Source organism: Asparagus officinalis, chromosome 1 (assembly GCF_001876935.1).
Source record: "Asparagus officinalis chromosome 1, Aspof.V1, whole genome shotgun sequence".
Classification (NCBI taxonomy): domain Eukaryota; kingdom Viridiplantae; phylum Streptophyta; class Magnoliopsida; order Asparagales; family Asparagaceae; genus Asparagus; species Asparagus officinalis.
Window position 1 is genome coordinate 80927062 of NC_033794.1, and position 12095 is coordinate 80939156.

A 12095-nucleotide genomic window follows, 5' to 3' on the forward strand; every position below is an offset into this window, starting at 1 on the left:
TCGACACGCGTGCCGACTCGCTCCCGACACGGTTGGACTTGTTCCCGACACGGCTAAGAAGGCGACTATGATGCCCCGGCACGGCTGAGAAGGCCACTACGAACCTGAAGGAGGGAAGACAGTCGAGGGAGTAAACGACGATCTTCGAGGGACGACGAGCTTTGAGGGGGACGACGAGCTTTGAGGATGACTCGACGACGAGCTTCAAGGGAGGAGTCGACGACGAGATTCGTGGGACGACGAGCTTCGAGGGAGGAGTCGACGACGAGATTTGAGGGAGAACAATGAAAACCCTAGCCCTTTGGATCTGAAGGAGAAGAGAGGGGAGAGAGAGAGGAGAGATGCCCTAGTCCTTCGGATCTGAAGGAGTAGAGAGGGGAGAGAGAGAGAGAGAGAGGAGCCGATTTGAAGGAGGCGGTTGTTGGAAACATGGGAGAAAAGTGAGAACCCTAGCCCTAGAACTCATTCCTACCTATTTATATGAGTAGCATTTGTAAATAAAAATTTGGGCTATGGTTGTAATATTTTGTACACTTGTAATATTTACCTTCCATTTCAACAATATATTTGTAATATTTTGAGGAATGCTTGTAACATTTTGGGTATAATTCTAACTTCTAAATGTATGCTTGTAATTTTTAACTCTCGTTTTGCCGGATAAGCTTGTATTTTTATATGCTCAAGATGAAAGTAAATGTATGCTTTTGGTTGTAATTTTTATATTTTTGCAATGTTAGTAACTTAGTTTTTTTTTTTTTTTTTTGATTTAGTAACTTAGTATTTTGTAGCCATGGAACTAGTTACAACTTGAACTTTATCCTCTTGTATTTTTATATGCTCAAGATGAAAGTAATAAAAATTAAAATTTGGTATTATCTTCAAATCAGTTACATAACTTACATTTGTCATTGATTATACAAGATAAGGTTACATAATAATATAACATAAAAATTGATCTATTTTTCTATATGTTCATTTTCTCTTTCTAGTCTTCTTTAACATTATTGTCTTCAATTCTCCAAGAGATCATTGACATCCCGACGTCTTAATTCACACCTACAACACACACTTTCCTTTAGTTTCTTATTTATAATATCCACTTTACATAACAAAAAATATGAAAATGTAATAGGAATTTAATTCAATATTGATCTATATATAATGATAACAATAAAAATCTAGCTGTGTCGCCGTGTCCTATTTTTTTGGGTTTTGCCGTGTCCGTGTCGTGTCCATGTCGCTGTGTCCGTGTCCGTGCTTCATAGCTTGATAGGAATTAGATACAACTAATCTAGAGGTTTGACCAATAATGAACAAGTTAATTAATTGTTAGTCCTTTCATAACAATTATTTGATGATACTTTCATATTTTCAAGTTTGTTTCCCATCACGTTAGCTTTTTTTTTAATTTATTTTTTTTATATTGATGCTATGTCTAGATTGTTTACCCTAGTGGATATCTCCTCATAAAGGCATTTCCCAATGCATGTAAAATCAGTAGAGATCGGGTTATACATTTGATTCCGCTATACCAGAACCCTAGCTATTTCGTTCAGTAGCCCAGATAATTGTACAAGAACTCATAAGCTCCAGTTTTATAGCAGTGCGATATGTAACTATCGATATCTTATGTGTTCGCTTTTATAGTAGCACTCTAAAGTGGTAATGTAATTCATACCATGGTCACAGGTTTAATACAAAATGGTTACTGCAGCATTACATGTTTCAGCGTGTGAAGTACACAAAGTTAATTGATGTGTGTATCTATCTATTACTATTATTTAAGAAAAGCTCTACCCCTATGTCAGTCACCTTTAAAAAAAAATCCAATCATATCCTAAAAGTTATACACACAACATCCAGTAATTTAGAACTTGGTAGAGGGACAAGTTTGGAAAACAAAAGCAGCAATCTAACTCATAACTACCTCCGCTATTTAGTAACTAACACTATATAGTAACTAACAAACCATCCACTAACTAACCCAATTTTTCAAAATCACAGGTACTTTCCAAATTTCTCCTCTCTTGTTATTGATCTCTCTTTTGTAACTATCATTTATACAGGTACTGATAGACATTATTAAGGTGCTAGCAATTTTTTTTATGCACAAGTGTGTATCATATTATGCACGCATCGTGTGCGGCGAGTGCGGCAGAATACCAGTGTAATATAATATAAAGACTCATGAGAACTATTTGATTCACATAACACTCATCTCTTCCTATGTCTCTACCTGTTATCTCAAGCCCTATTTATCCATAATCCTAGTTCCTGATAGTCTAACATAACAGAAAAACACTCACAAACATTAAGTCCGGCTTCTGTTATGAAGTGGCATATTGTATCCAACTGCACGAAACTAATCATATATACAAGTATAAGCAACCCTAGGTTCAGGCAGAATGCAGTAGGAAAAGCACGGAATGATTCTGCACTAACCTTCAGTTCTTGTTCAGAGGTCTTGAGCCTATCACTGTACTCTTGTGTTTGCAGAAAACTTTTACTTAGCTGCACCACGTAAACAAATGTAAAAATTAAGTCCGAGTATCTCTGTACACATTAAACAACTAGGCATGTTAGTTTCAAAACTGTGGAAAACATGTCTGAGGATCATCTACCTTTGCCAGCATCGACTGTCGTTGAGAGGTGAGCTTCTTTGCAGCAGCCAAAGCATCCTCCAATTTCTGTATATTTAAAATCATGTATTTCAGCTTTGTAGGCTTTCAAATGGTCAAATATCACTTAAATTCCAAGGACAGAAATGAACACAATTGCTCATGATATAAATAAGAAAGAAATTACCTGGCATTTCTTTTGTAAATTGGACACAGACTGTTCACGCTCATCAACCTTCTCATTTATCACTTGCAGCTGATGCAGCACAAAAGCATTCAGTTTGTCTTAATACATGACAGCATTTAGAAACCTCTTTTTTCTTCTTTTTTTTCCTTTTTTTTCTTGGAAGCATGATATGTAGCAAGATTTGGTTATGGAAGCACGTGCTGTATACAACTACGAATAGCAATGCAAACATTCACTTTTTGCACAGATCACAGACGATGAGTGAAGGATTTCAAAACAACTAAAAATTGATCAAATGAAAATGTTGACTGCATTTTACTCCCTGAACAGAGGTAAGATAAGAAAAGGGAGAAATAGCTTCCTGGAAACTAAAGATTTTAGGACAGAACAGAGCAAAATTCACCAAGAGCCATGTGCCAGTGTCCTTGGATGAAAATAATTCATGAATAAGTGCAAAAAAGTAAAAGCAGCGGACAAAATCTACTTAGACGAACATAATTTATGAATAAGTGAAAAAAAATAAAAGCAGCAGACACAAACTTCAAAGCATTTTAACAAGAATCCTACCAGGAATCAACAATCTTGAATTGGAGGGTTAAATTTCAGATATTGGCCAGCTATAGCACAGATCTGAACCAGATACATCAAAGCAAGGGTAAATTTCACAAAAGTACCATGAACTATAAGGGATTTACATAAAAATACCATAAGATAGTTTTGTTAGAGAAAAACGTGACAATCTTTTCACTAAACTTCCATGACCAATGGCTGTTAATGTAAATTAGCATGTACCTTCAGATATTTACTTTATATAATTACTACTCTCGCGCCACTTATCCTTAACTATTAGGGGCATTTTAAACTTATTGATAAAAATGTTAGGATAATTTTCAGATAATATGTAGTATTTTTCTGCAAATCAGAAAGCTCGTGGTATTTTTCTCTGATAAAAAAATACTCTATGCTAGTTCATGCAAAGCTCTAATTGTTCATGGTAGTCATGTGAAATTCACCCTCAAAGCAAAATCGTAATAACAAATTCTTATTAGCAAAAAAAGCAAATACCTGAAGGTACATCCTAAACTCTAATTGTAAATAAGAGAAATATGAAAGCATCACATATCTGCCCCTTCTCTTCATGTATTATGAAACAAGACACGAGCATCTAAACATATCTATTAGTTGGAGAAGACGGCTTAAACAATGAACTTTGCAGCTAAAATATTTGTGAGTACAGACATAAAGACCAAAACCTTCATGCTAGCATAGCTGAAAATGTGTGATTATCTGAATATAAAAGATATCATGTTGCTTTGGTAAAAGGATTCAATTAAAAGACCTCCTTTTGAAGTTCCTCGCTCCTCTGGAAGGATGCCTCCAGTTCCTCTTTCACCTAATTAATGAATAAAAAAGAAACGGATGAATACAATCAATCTTAGTGCTAGCTTTGTTTAAGTTAGATAAGTGTTATGCTATTGTACTTGGTGCTGATACTCATCAACAGAATTTGATGACAATTCTCTGCTTTGACGATCATCGAGACGAGAACTGTTCAGCAAATAAGCAAAAACAAAATATTAACAAGTTTCTGTTATATATCAAGAATGCTACGATCCTAACACCTTTATGCTTCTGAAAAAACATCAATAAATTGATTGAACTATTATATATTTTCATCTGCTAACTCTAGTTTCTCCCTTAGATTATATGTGAATCCTCCAGGGCACAACCAGGTCGACAGCAATAGAAGAAGAATCTAATGAAATCCTCCACCCTAGATAGCAAATATTCAACTCATACTAGATGAGGTAGAAGTGTCATCAGTGAATATAATCTCTAATTTCATAGTGCACAAGTTCACTTCTGCAATAAACTAGACCTGTGATTGCAGAAGATAGAATGGAATGTATATTTTCTATTGAAATCAGAAATATGTTCTGAAATTAAAACCCAAGAAAGTATTTTTCTTCTTCTGACACACCAAGAACAAGTAGAGAAGTATTGTTAATTTCAATGTCCAAGAGGATCTATCTTCATCGAGAAAATAAGAAAAGGGAGTTAGAGAGATGTACAGAGGAGGGACTTTAGTAAAATTAGTTTCACAAATCAAAACAAGGGGGTTGTGTGAATCATAGTTACACAGGTATGCAGCAGGTAGTGGGTCAGGTTTGAATTTGGGTACACAATTCGCCACTTAAAAAATTGGATTTGAGGATACGCAAGTTCGATATGTGATATGTCGCAAACTTTTTAGGGTGCACTTACCATTTTCAAAATGTATAACACGAAACTAGAAACTAAAATGCTAATTATGTGTTTCAATAGTTTTGCATGCAAAGTACTTAAATGCTTCATTTTCAAAATAATAATAATACATAAGACAAAACATATAAATTACAAACTAAGCCCCTTAACAAGTTTGTTCTCCTTACCAACTTTCTTCCACCTTAGCAATCAACTGCATCTTCAGATTAATCTGAATCCAAAAAATTCCGAGTGAAAGCTCATAAAATGTTCCTTCATGCTTGTTTGTCTATTATGTGAGCGGTGTAAGTCTCGCTTCACTCAATTGTGCACAACACATTGCGCCTCTCTCATGTGCACTTAAAAGGGATTTTGCGCGCCGCATACTTGTAAGCAATATGCCAATTTTGGGAAACTAATTTGTGTACCGGACAGAATCGTTGTGTGGCAAACGTACCATAAAGGCAGGAATTGTTTTGCAGGAACTGTACAACGGTTCTAGAGGGGTTCAGGGAATTACGCAACTATGCTGTGAATTGATAACCCAACAGCAACAGATTTCATGCAAAGTATAGGTGCTTTAAAATGTATGTGGCTTTTGAATTTGCATCAGAAACTACACCCATTTCCAGGTGTTCCTTAAAATTTCCTATTATCAAAGAAATAAGTTTAATGGCAAATACTTATAAATGAGAAATGAATGAATAAATAATCAAAAAATATCAGTTAAATATTTAAGTAAATAATTAATAAAAATCATCAGATAGTTTATGTTTTCAGAAGAAGGATGGGTCAAGTCAATAGTGATAAATAAGATTGAGGTAATTACTAATTAAATTGACCAATCCATGGGCCAAATTAGAAAGGTACAAATAAAATCTAAATATTAGACTTGAAAAAGAAAATAGTCATTGCAACAGCCCTTTACTAAACCTGAATCCATGATTGAAATCAAATGAAGATTTAAAACCATAAAATTAACAAAAGATAATAGAAAAAAAAGATGGGTTTGCATTTGAATTGCCTACATCCAGCATTGGTACATAAATTGAGTAAAGCAGAACAATGAGGCAAGTATCAATTTCGACTAAAGAAGGCATAAAGGAAAAAACAGGCAAGGCATAGAAGGAGAAAAGATGTTGATATTAGACCACACTGAAGGAATGTTTAGAATGAAGGAACATAAAAGAAAAAGTAAGAAAAGATGCAGAAAACTAGAATATGGAAGTGGTTTTTACACAAATGTGGAGATAAACATGAAAAAAGAGAATTAAGGAAGAAAATCAAGGAATATACCTCTTAAGGTAGGTTTTGTGGGAATTGACAACAATGAGTTCGACTCTAGGGCCCAAGAGTATTTCACTGATTATTATTATTATTGTTGTTTTAGTGGTATTTGAAGGCTGAGCTTTACAATATGTCAATATGTGCCTTAGCCAGCTAAAATTATGTAAGCATAGGTCTAGATGAGTTTCAGAACAATTGCACTCAAATTTACAATTCCAAACTCTATAGGTATAGTCTCTCCTTAACTCTATAGTCTCTATTTGTACAGATATTATGCATAGTTAAAAAAATGCATTAAATTGAATGATATTGGAAATAAACCAAGTAAAAATCATTAACCCTTCTTGTTTTTATTCCTGATATTGGTCACTTGCATACTAAGCTATCTTTTTCTTTGCATCAGGCCCAATTCACTGGATAAAGTTGTGTCATGTCAGGTCAAAGTGTCCAACACAGTTCAATGACAGGAAATAAACATATACTGGTAAACAGAAATGATCCAGAACATACCCAAGTCTATTTCTTGATGGCTGCTCTTCGTCATTGCCTGAATCATGATATTTTGTTTTATCCATCTCCCTATCTTGGTCCCAGTCCATATCATGATCCCTTTCCAAGTCCCTGTCATGATCCCGTGCATGTTCTTGACCATGGGCACTACGATCCCGATGTCGATCAAAGGCATGGTCTCTTGCTCGACCAAAGTCACGCCCTCTGTCATAGTCTCTATCCCTCTCACGGTCTCGAGAGCGATCATTGTTCCTATCTCTTAAGCGGTCTCTATCACCACTATGGTCATTGTCCCTCTCCAAGTCCCCATCCCTCCCAACATCACGATGGAAATTTGGCCTACCACCCCTTGTACGGACTTCATTTACTCTTACAACTCTCCCACCTATTTTCTGCATAAGAGTATTGGTACTAGAAGAATTAAGTAGGATGAAATAATCTACTTGTTTTCTATGAATAACCAGTAAAAACTATATTATTAACAAGGTGAAAACTAATTGAGAAGTATAATATGGTCATTCACGAAAAGTAGAGACGTACCCTGCCATTCATGTCATTGATGGCATCCACTGCAGACCTAGGATTAGTAAAGGTCACAAAACCATAACACTTTCCCCCAACTCCACGGTCATTAACAATCTGCAAATGAAATATACAATAAATAGGGACAGGAACTAATATGAGAATTATCCATTTTTAAATGCAACAGTTGAATAGCACCATAACAGGAGACGTACAGGGAGAAACATTGCAAAATAAAGTCTGAATTGATTAGGTTTCAACACGTGAATTATCATTGCATCCGGCTTGCCTTGTAGAATTTCGAAATGTCCCATTGTCATATTAAAATACGGATGGACTTTGCATGTTACAATACAGATAACACGAAAATTCACTAGAACTACATTCAACAGATGGTCCACCATTGAATGTCATAAATTTGTCACAAAATGGTGACGCTGATCTACTGCAAACATCCGAATGACAGTTCATATGCACATGCTTAAGCGTCAAGACCTAATGTGAATCCATAGCCAATAGCCTCAAAAGTTCCAATAATATTTGTTTATAGCATCAAAGACCAGCACATCCTAATACCAAAAATGAAAATTCGAATAATTCGTTTATCAGAGATTTTTCATAAATCGAACTACCCTTCGCTGAACAAGATTCAACGTTTCCCGTTTCCGCAACTAATTCAGGCTCATATGCCCAACAAAACACCAAGATTCAGGAATTAGAAAGTTGAAGCCCTAACATTATGAACCCTCATTAATAAAATCTAACAAACTTTTGGAGAAAATTTTGAAAGTTGAAGCCCTAACATTATGAACCTTCATTAATAAAATCTAACAAACTTTTGGTGAAAATTAAAGGGACAGAACCTTGACGGCGACGACAGCGCCGTAGAGATCGAATGCTCGTCGGAGGTCGTCCTCGGTGGCGTCGTAGGGGAGGCCGCCGACGTAAATAGAGTTGTCGTCGTCGATCGTCATCGCCTTCTTCCTCAACTTCTTTGTTTGCTCATTCTAGGGTTTCGAAATAGAGAATGAGGACGAGCGAGACTGACGTTTTGGATTTACAAGGAGAAAATACCACATTTAAATGGCTCCTAAAGAAGCCCACCCAAAGTACAGAGAACCGTGAACATCTGGGCCTTATGAAGAAAGCCCATATAGAACGGCAACTGAGGCCTAGTTTGCATACTAGCAAAAAGAAACTAGGGCCGCGTTTGGGAACTTGGATTTGGGCCTTGGATTTAAAATTCTGGGTATTTCAAATCTAAATATTTAGTTTGGATTTTAATTGGGCTGAGATTTCAAATCAAATTATTTTAAACAGGAGAATTTGAAAGCCCAAATACTGATATTCCAAATCACAACCAGCCCCTAGGTATTTACCAAATTCCGATCCTCACTCCTCTCTCTCATTTCTCACTCCCGTTCCCGATCCCCGATCGCGACTCCTCCTCTCTCTCATTTCTCGGTCTCGATCTCGACTCTCAAGTTCTCTCTCAACGCAGCTGGTAACATCTATCTTCAGTTCTGATCTAGGGTTTCAGTCTCCTCTCTCTCCCCGTTCCATCGAAACCCTAGATATGATCTAGGGTTTAGGTCATGATCTTCGTGGCTTAAACGCAGCAAACAATAATTTTTTGTTGAACTCTGACTTGGCTTTTCTCTTTGTAGCTTATTTCCTCCTCTCTTTCGGTTGCTCTCCTCAAGCTTCTGTAGTTTCTGATTGGGATTCAAGGTATGGCTTCAATTTTTGCTGTTATTTTTTTTTTTTACTTTTTTTGGGTGTTTCTTTGGGATCTGAGGATGTGGGTATCCCTCATTTTCTTCAGTTTTCTTGGTCATGATCATTTCTATTTTCTCGTATTTTTTTAGAATTTTATTGTGTCAATATATCACATAGTTCTTATTTGTCTTTCGAGTTATTCACAGACCACCAGAGTCTGAAATACCTATTTTCTCAGAAGGAACTCAACCAGAGGCAGCGGCGATGGGTCGAGTTCATCAATGATTACAAGTTCGCGATTCAGTACCATCCGGGGAAGGCGAACGTCGTGGCTGACGCTTTGAGCAGGAAGCATCGACATCGGGTTGTGGCTTTGAGGTGTTCGTTGTACCGAGATCTCTCCATAGTGGCTGAGTCCATGCTTCTTAATTTTGAAAGCTTTAGATTGATTGCATTTGTAATGTGCATATAGCTTAACTCTCTTTGTAGTACTCTCAATAAGCGTATCTATTTGAAATCCTAATTTTACAACGGAGCTACTTAATACTCCATTGAATATTTTCATTGAAAGGAAACTGAAGCATACAAGTTATACAGCTAGCTACCCAGCCTTATCCGCATTAAATATTATCTTGAAAGAAATTTTGAAACATGGGGATCCTCAATTTTTATACAAGTTTATAAACATGGATTATGTATAAAAACCGAAAACTGCAGCTGTATGTTTTGTTGCCTTAGGCCTTAGTATTGAAGTTCATTCTCAGAGTAACTATTTCATGTCTCTATTTTCCCCCCAATTTTCATTTGTCTAAGGTGATGTTGTATTGCTTCCATATTTTCTTAGGATCTGAAGTGATATGAATCGCATGGTAACTATGAGAAGTTAGAACAAATTGGGATATTCCAAGAGATGCATTCCCCCCCCCCCCCCCTTTTTTTTTCTGTGCTTTTAAATTATCAGCCACGGTAAAAATGTAAATATGTAAAACACAGTTCTTTGTTTTCTTACAAGTTTTAAATTTGCTTGCAAAGGAGAGTAAGTTGTGAGCAGACTTCAAAAGATACAAAAAGATGTGGGCATATACTATCAGATTCAATCTTATGATCCTATTTTTGATGCAGAGGTTTTAAATTTGACATGTAAACATGTGTTTTTATCATTTATTATTTTTCATGAAAACCATCTGCTATCACTGTAGAAATAGTATTTTACATGATCAAACACTAGCCTTTATATATTGAAACATTTGCAGTTTTAAGGTTCTACACTGTTATGTTTTACATGATCAAACACTAGCCTTTATATATTGAAACATTTGCAGTTTTAAGGTTCTACACTGTTATGTTCTCAATGTTGTGCTAGAATTACTGGTTTCATTGAAACATTTGCAGTTTTAAGGTTCTACACTGTTATGTTCTCAATGTTGTGCTAGAATTACTGGTTTTATTGGTTTTTATTGTCTCAAATTTTGTGGTCTTGAGTACTATTTAAGATGTTGAACAATGTAACCTGAGCTAAAGTATGTGTGTATCGATGCAAAATTTGGTGGTTACAGTGGCCATCCTGTTCTCATTGCATAGGCTGTAATGTTGGTATTTATCCTTGCCTAGCGCCACCTCATGTACTTTTTGGAATCATATCATATGACATACGCCTATACTGGGGATTCTATCTTTAATTTTCAATTTATACATAATCTATTTTGAAATAGATTGTTATTACAATTAACTATTTTATACAAGTTTTTAAAGTTTTGGTTAACTCTGGAAATGTATATATAAAGTGGAAATGTATATATAAAGTAGAAAATGTAACTAGGCGTGCGTCATGATTCCCATGTGCTTTTAAGCTAGATATTTTGAAGGTATAATTTGTTAAGATCTGTGTTTGGATTATTTAGGTAGATTTTATATGGTTGTTGTTTGATAACTAGAATGAAGAAAGTGTGGAGTCCTTGTAAATTGCTAGCAAGATTTATGAGTTAACAATGACCCTATATTATTGTTACTTGTAGTGCAAAAGTAATATAGGATTTGCTGTACATTTAGCATTAGCCATTTTCATATATTACACGCATATACACACAGATACATGGATGGTTTAGCTTATGAAGGATCTGAAATTGGGGATGGAAATAATTAAAGACAGGTTTCCATCCATTTCCTTACAAAAACCCATGAAATATGAGATGAATACCGACTTTGACAGGGGGCTAGCATTGATGCGGCATAAACATGTACCAAAAAGGTTGTAAGTGCACAACCGTGTCAAGTTATAGTATTTAAGATATCGATCCCACGAGGAAGGTGTTTTGTAGGAGAAAATATAAAATCGGTTCTTATGTTGTGTGCGTGACAAATAAGATTGATGAGTGAATGTGATTGTGAAGAGATTGAGATAGTGAAAATGGTGTGTAAATAGGTGCAAGTGTAAGTGAGAGTGAATTTGAAAAAGAATGAGTATGATCAATAAGGTGAGAAGGAAAAAATGAAAAAAATCAAGAAACAAATAAAAAAAATCAAGAATGAAGAACAAAATTCTAGAATAAAAGAAAATGCAAGAAATTAAAGATGGTGGATTCAATTATAGATATGGATAATCTAAAATTGAACCCACTTCTTAGAAAATGGTGATTCCCTAGAGGGTTCTAGCCTAAAGGCGAATCAAACAAAATAAAAATAAATAATAAAAAAATTAAACCCAAGAGGGTTCTAGCCTTAAGGTGAATAGTATAAGAAATTAAAATCTAACTACAAAATAAATTGCAAAATCTAAACTACAAAATAAAATTGCAAGAATTAAATGCACGAAAATAAATCTACTCTATAAGCATAAAATAAATCTAAGACAAGAGGGTTCTAGCCTCTTAGCTATTTAATAAGAAAATAAAAATCTAATTACAAGCATGAAAATAAATCTAACTAATAAGCAATAAAAGAGAAAATAATTCTCCATCTTCATCTTCATCTTCATCATCCAATAAAGAGAAGAAAAGAAAAATTTAAAG

General features: G+C 35.2%; 1 protein-coding gene across 2 annotated transcripts in view; it reads right to left on the reverse strand.

Annotated features, from left to right (window-relative positions):
- The window catches only part of LOC109826603 (serine/threonine-protein kinase prpf4B), a 9275-nt gene extending 841 nt beyond the window's left edge, over positions 1-8434 (reverse strand). Inside the window, exons 1-9 of one of the 2 annotated variants that reach the window (XM_020393636.1) lie at positions 8232-8434; positions 7387-7485; positions 6847-7238; positions 4287-4353; positions 4145-4198; positions 2806-2874; positions 2622-2687; positions 2443-2511; positions 937-1056 (exon numbers count right to left, since the gene is read on the reverse strand). In XM_020393636.1, coding sequence (XP_020249225.1) covers positions 1051-1056; positions 2443-2511; positions 2622-2687; positions 2806-2874; positions 4145-4198; positions 4287-4353; positions 6847-7238; positions 7387-7485; positions 8232-8342 — 933 coding nt within the window. In that variant the 5' untranslated portion in view covers positions 8343-8434 and the 3' untranslated portion in view covers positions 937-1050. Of the gene's footprint in view, positions 1-936; positions 1057-2442; positions 2512-2621; positions 2688-2805; positions 2875-4144; positions 4199-4286; positions 4354-6846; positions 7239-7386; positions 7486-8231 lie in introns of those variants that run through there. The other variant, XM_020393630.1, reaches the window with a different exon arrangement.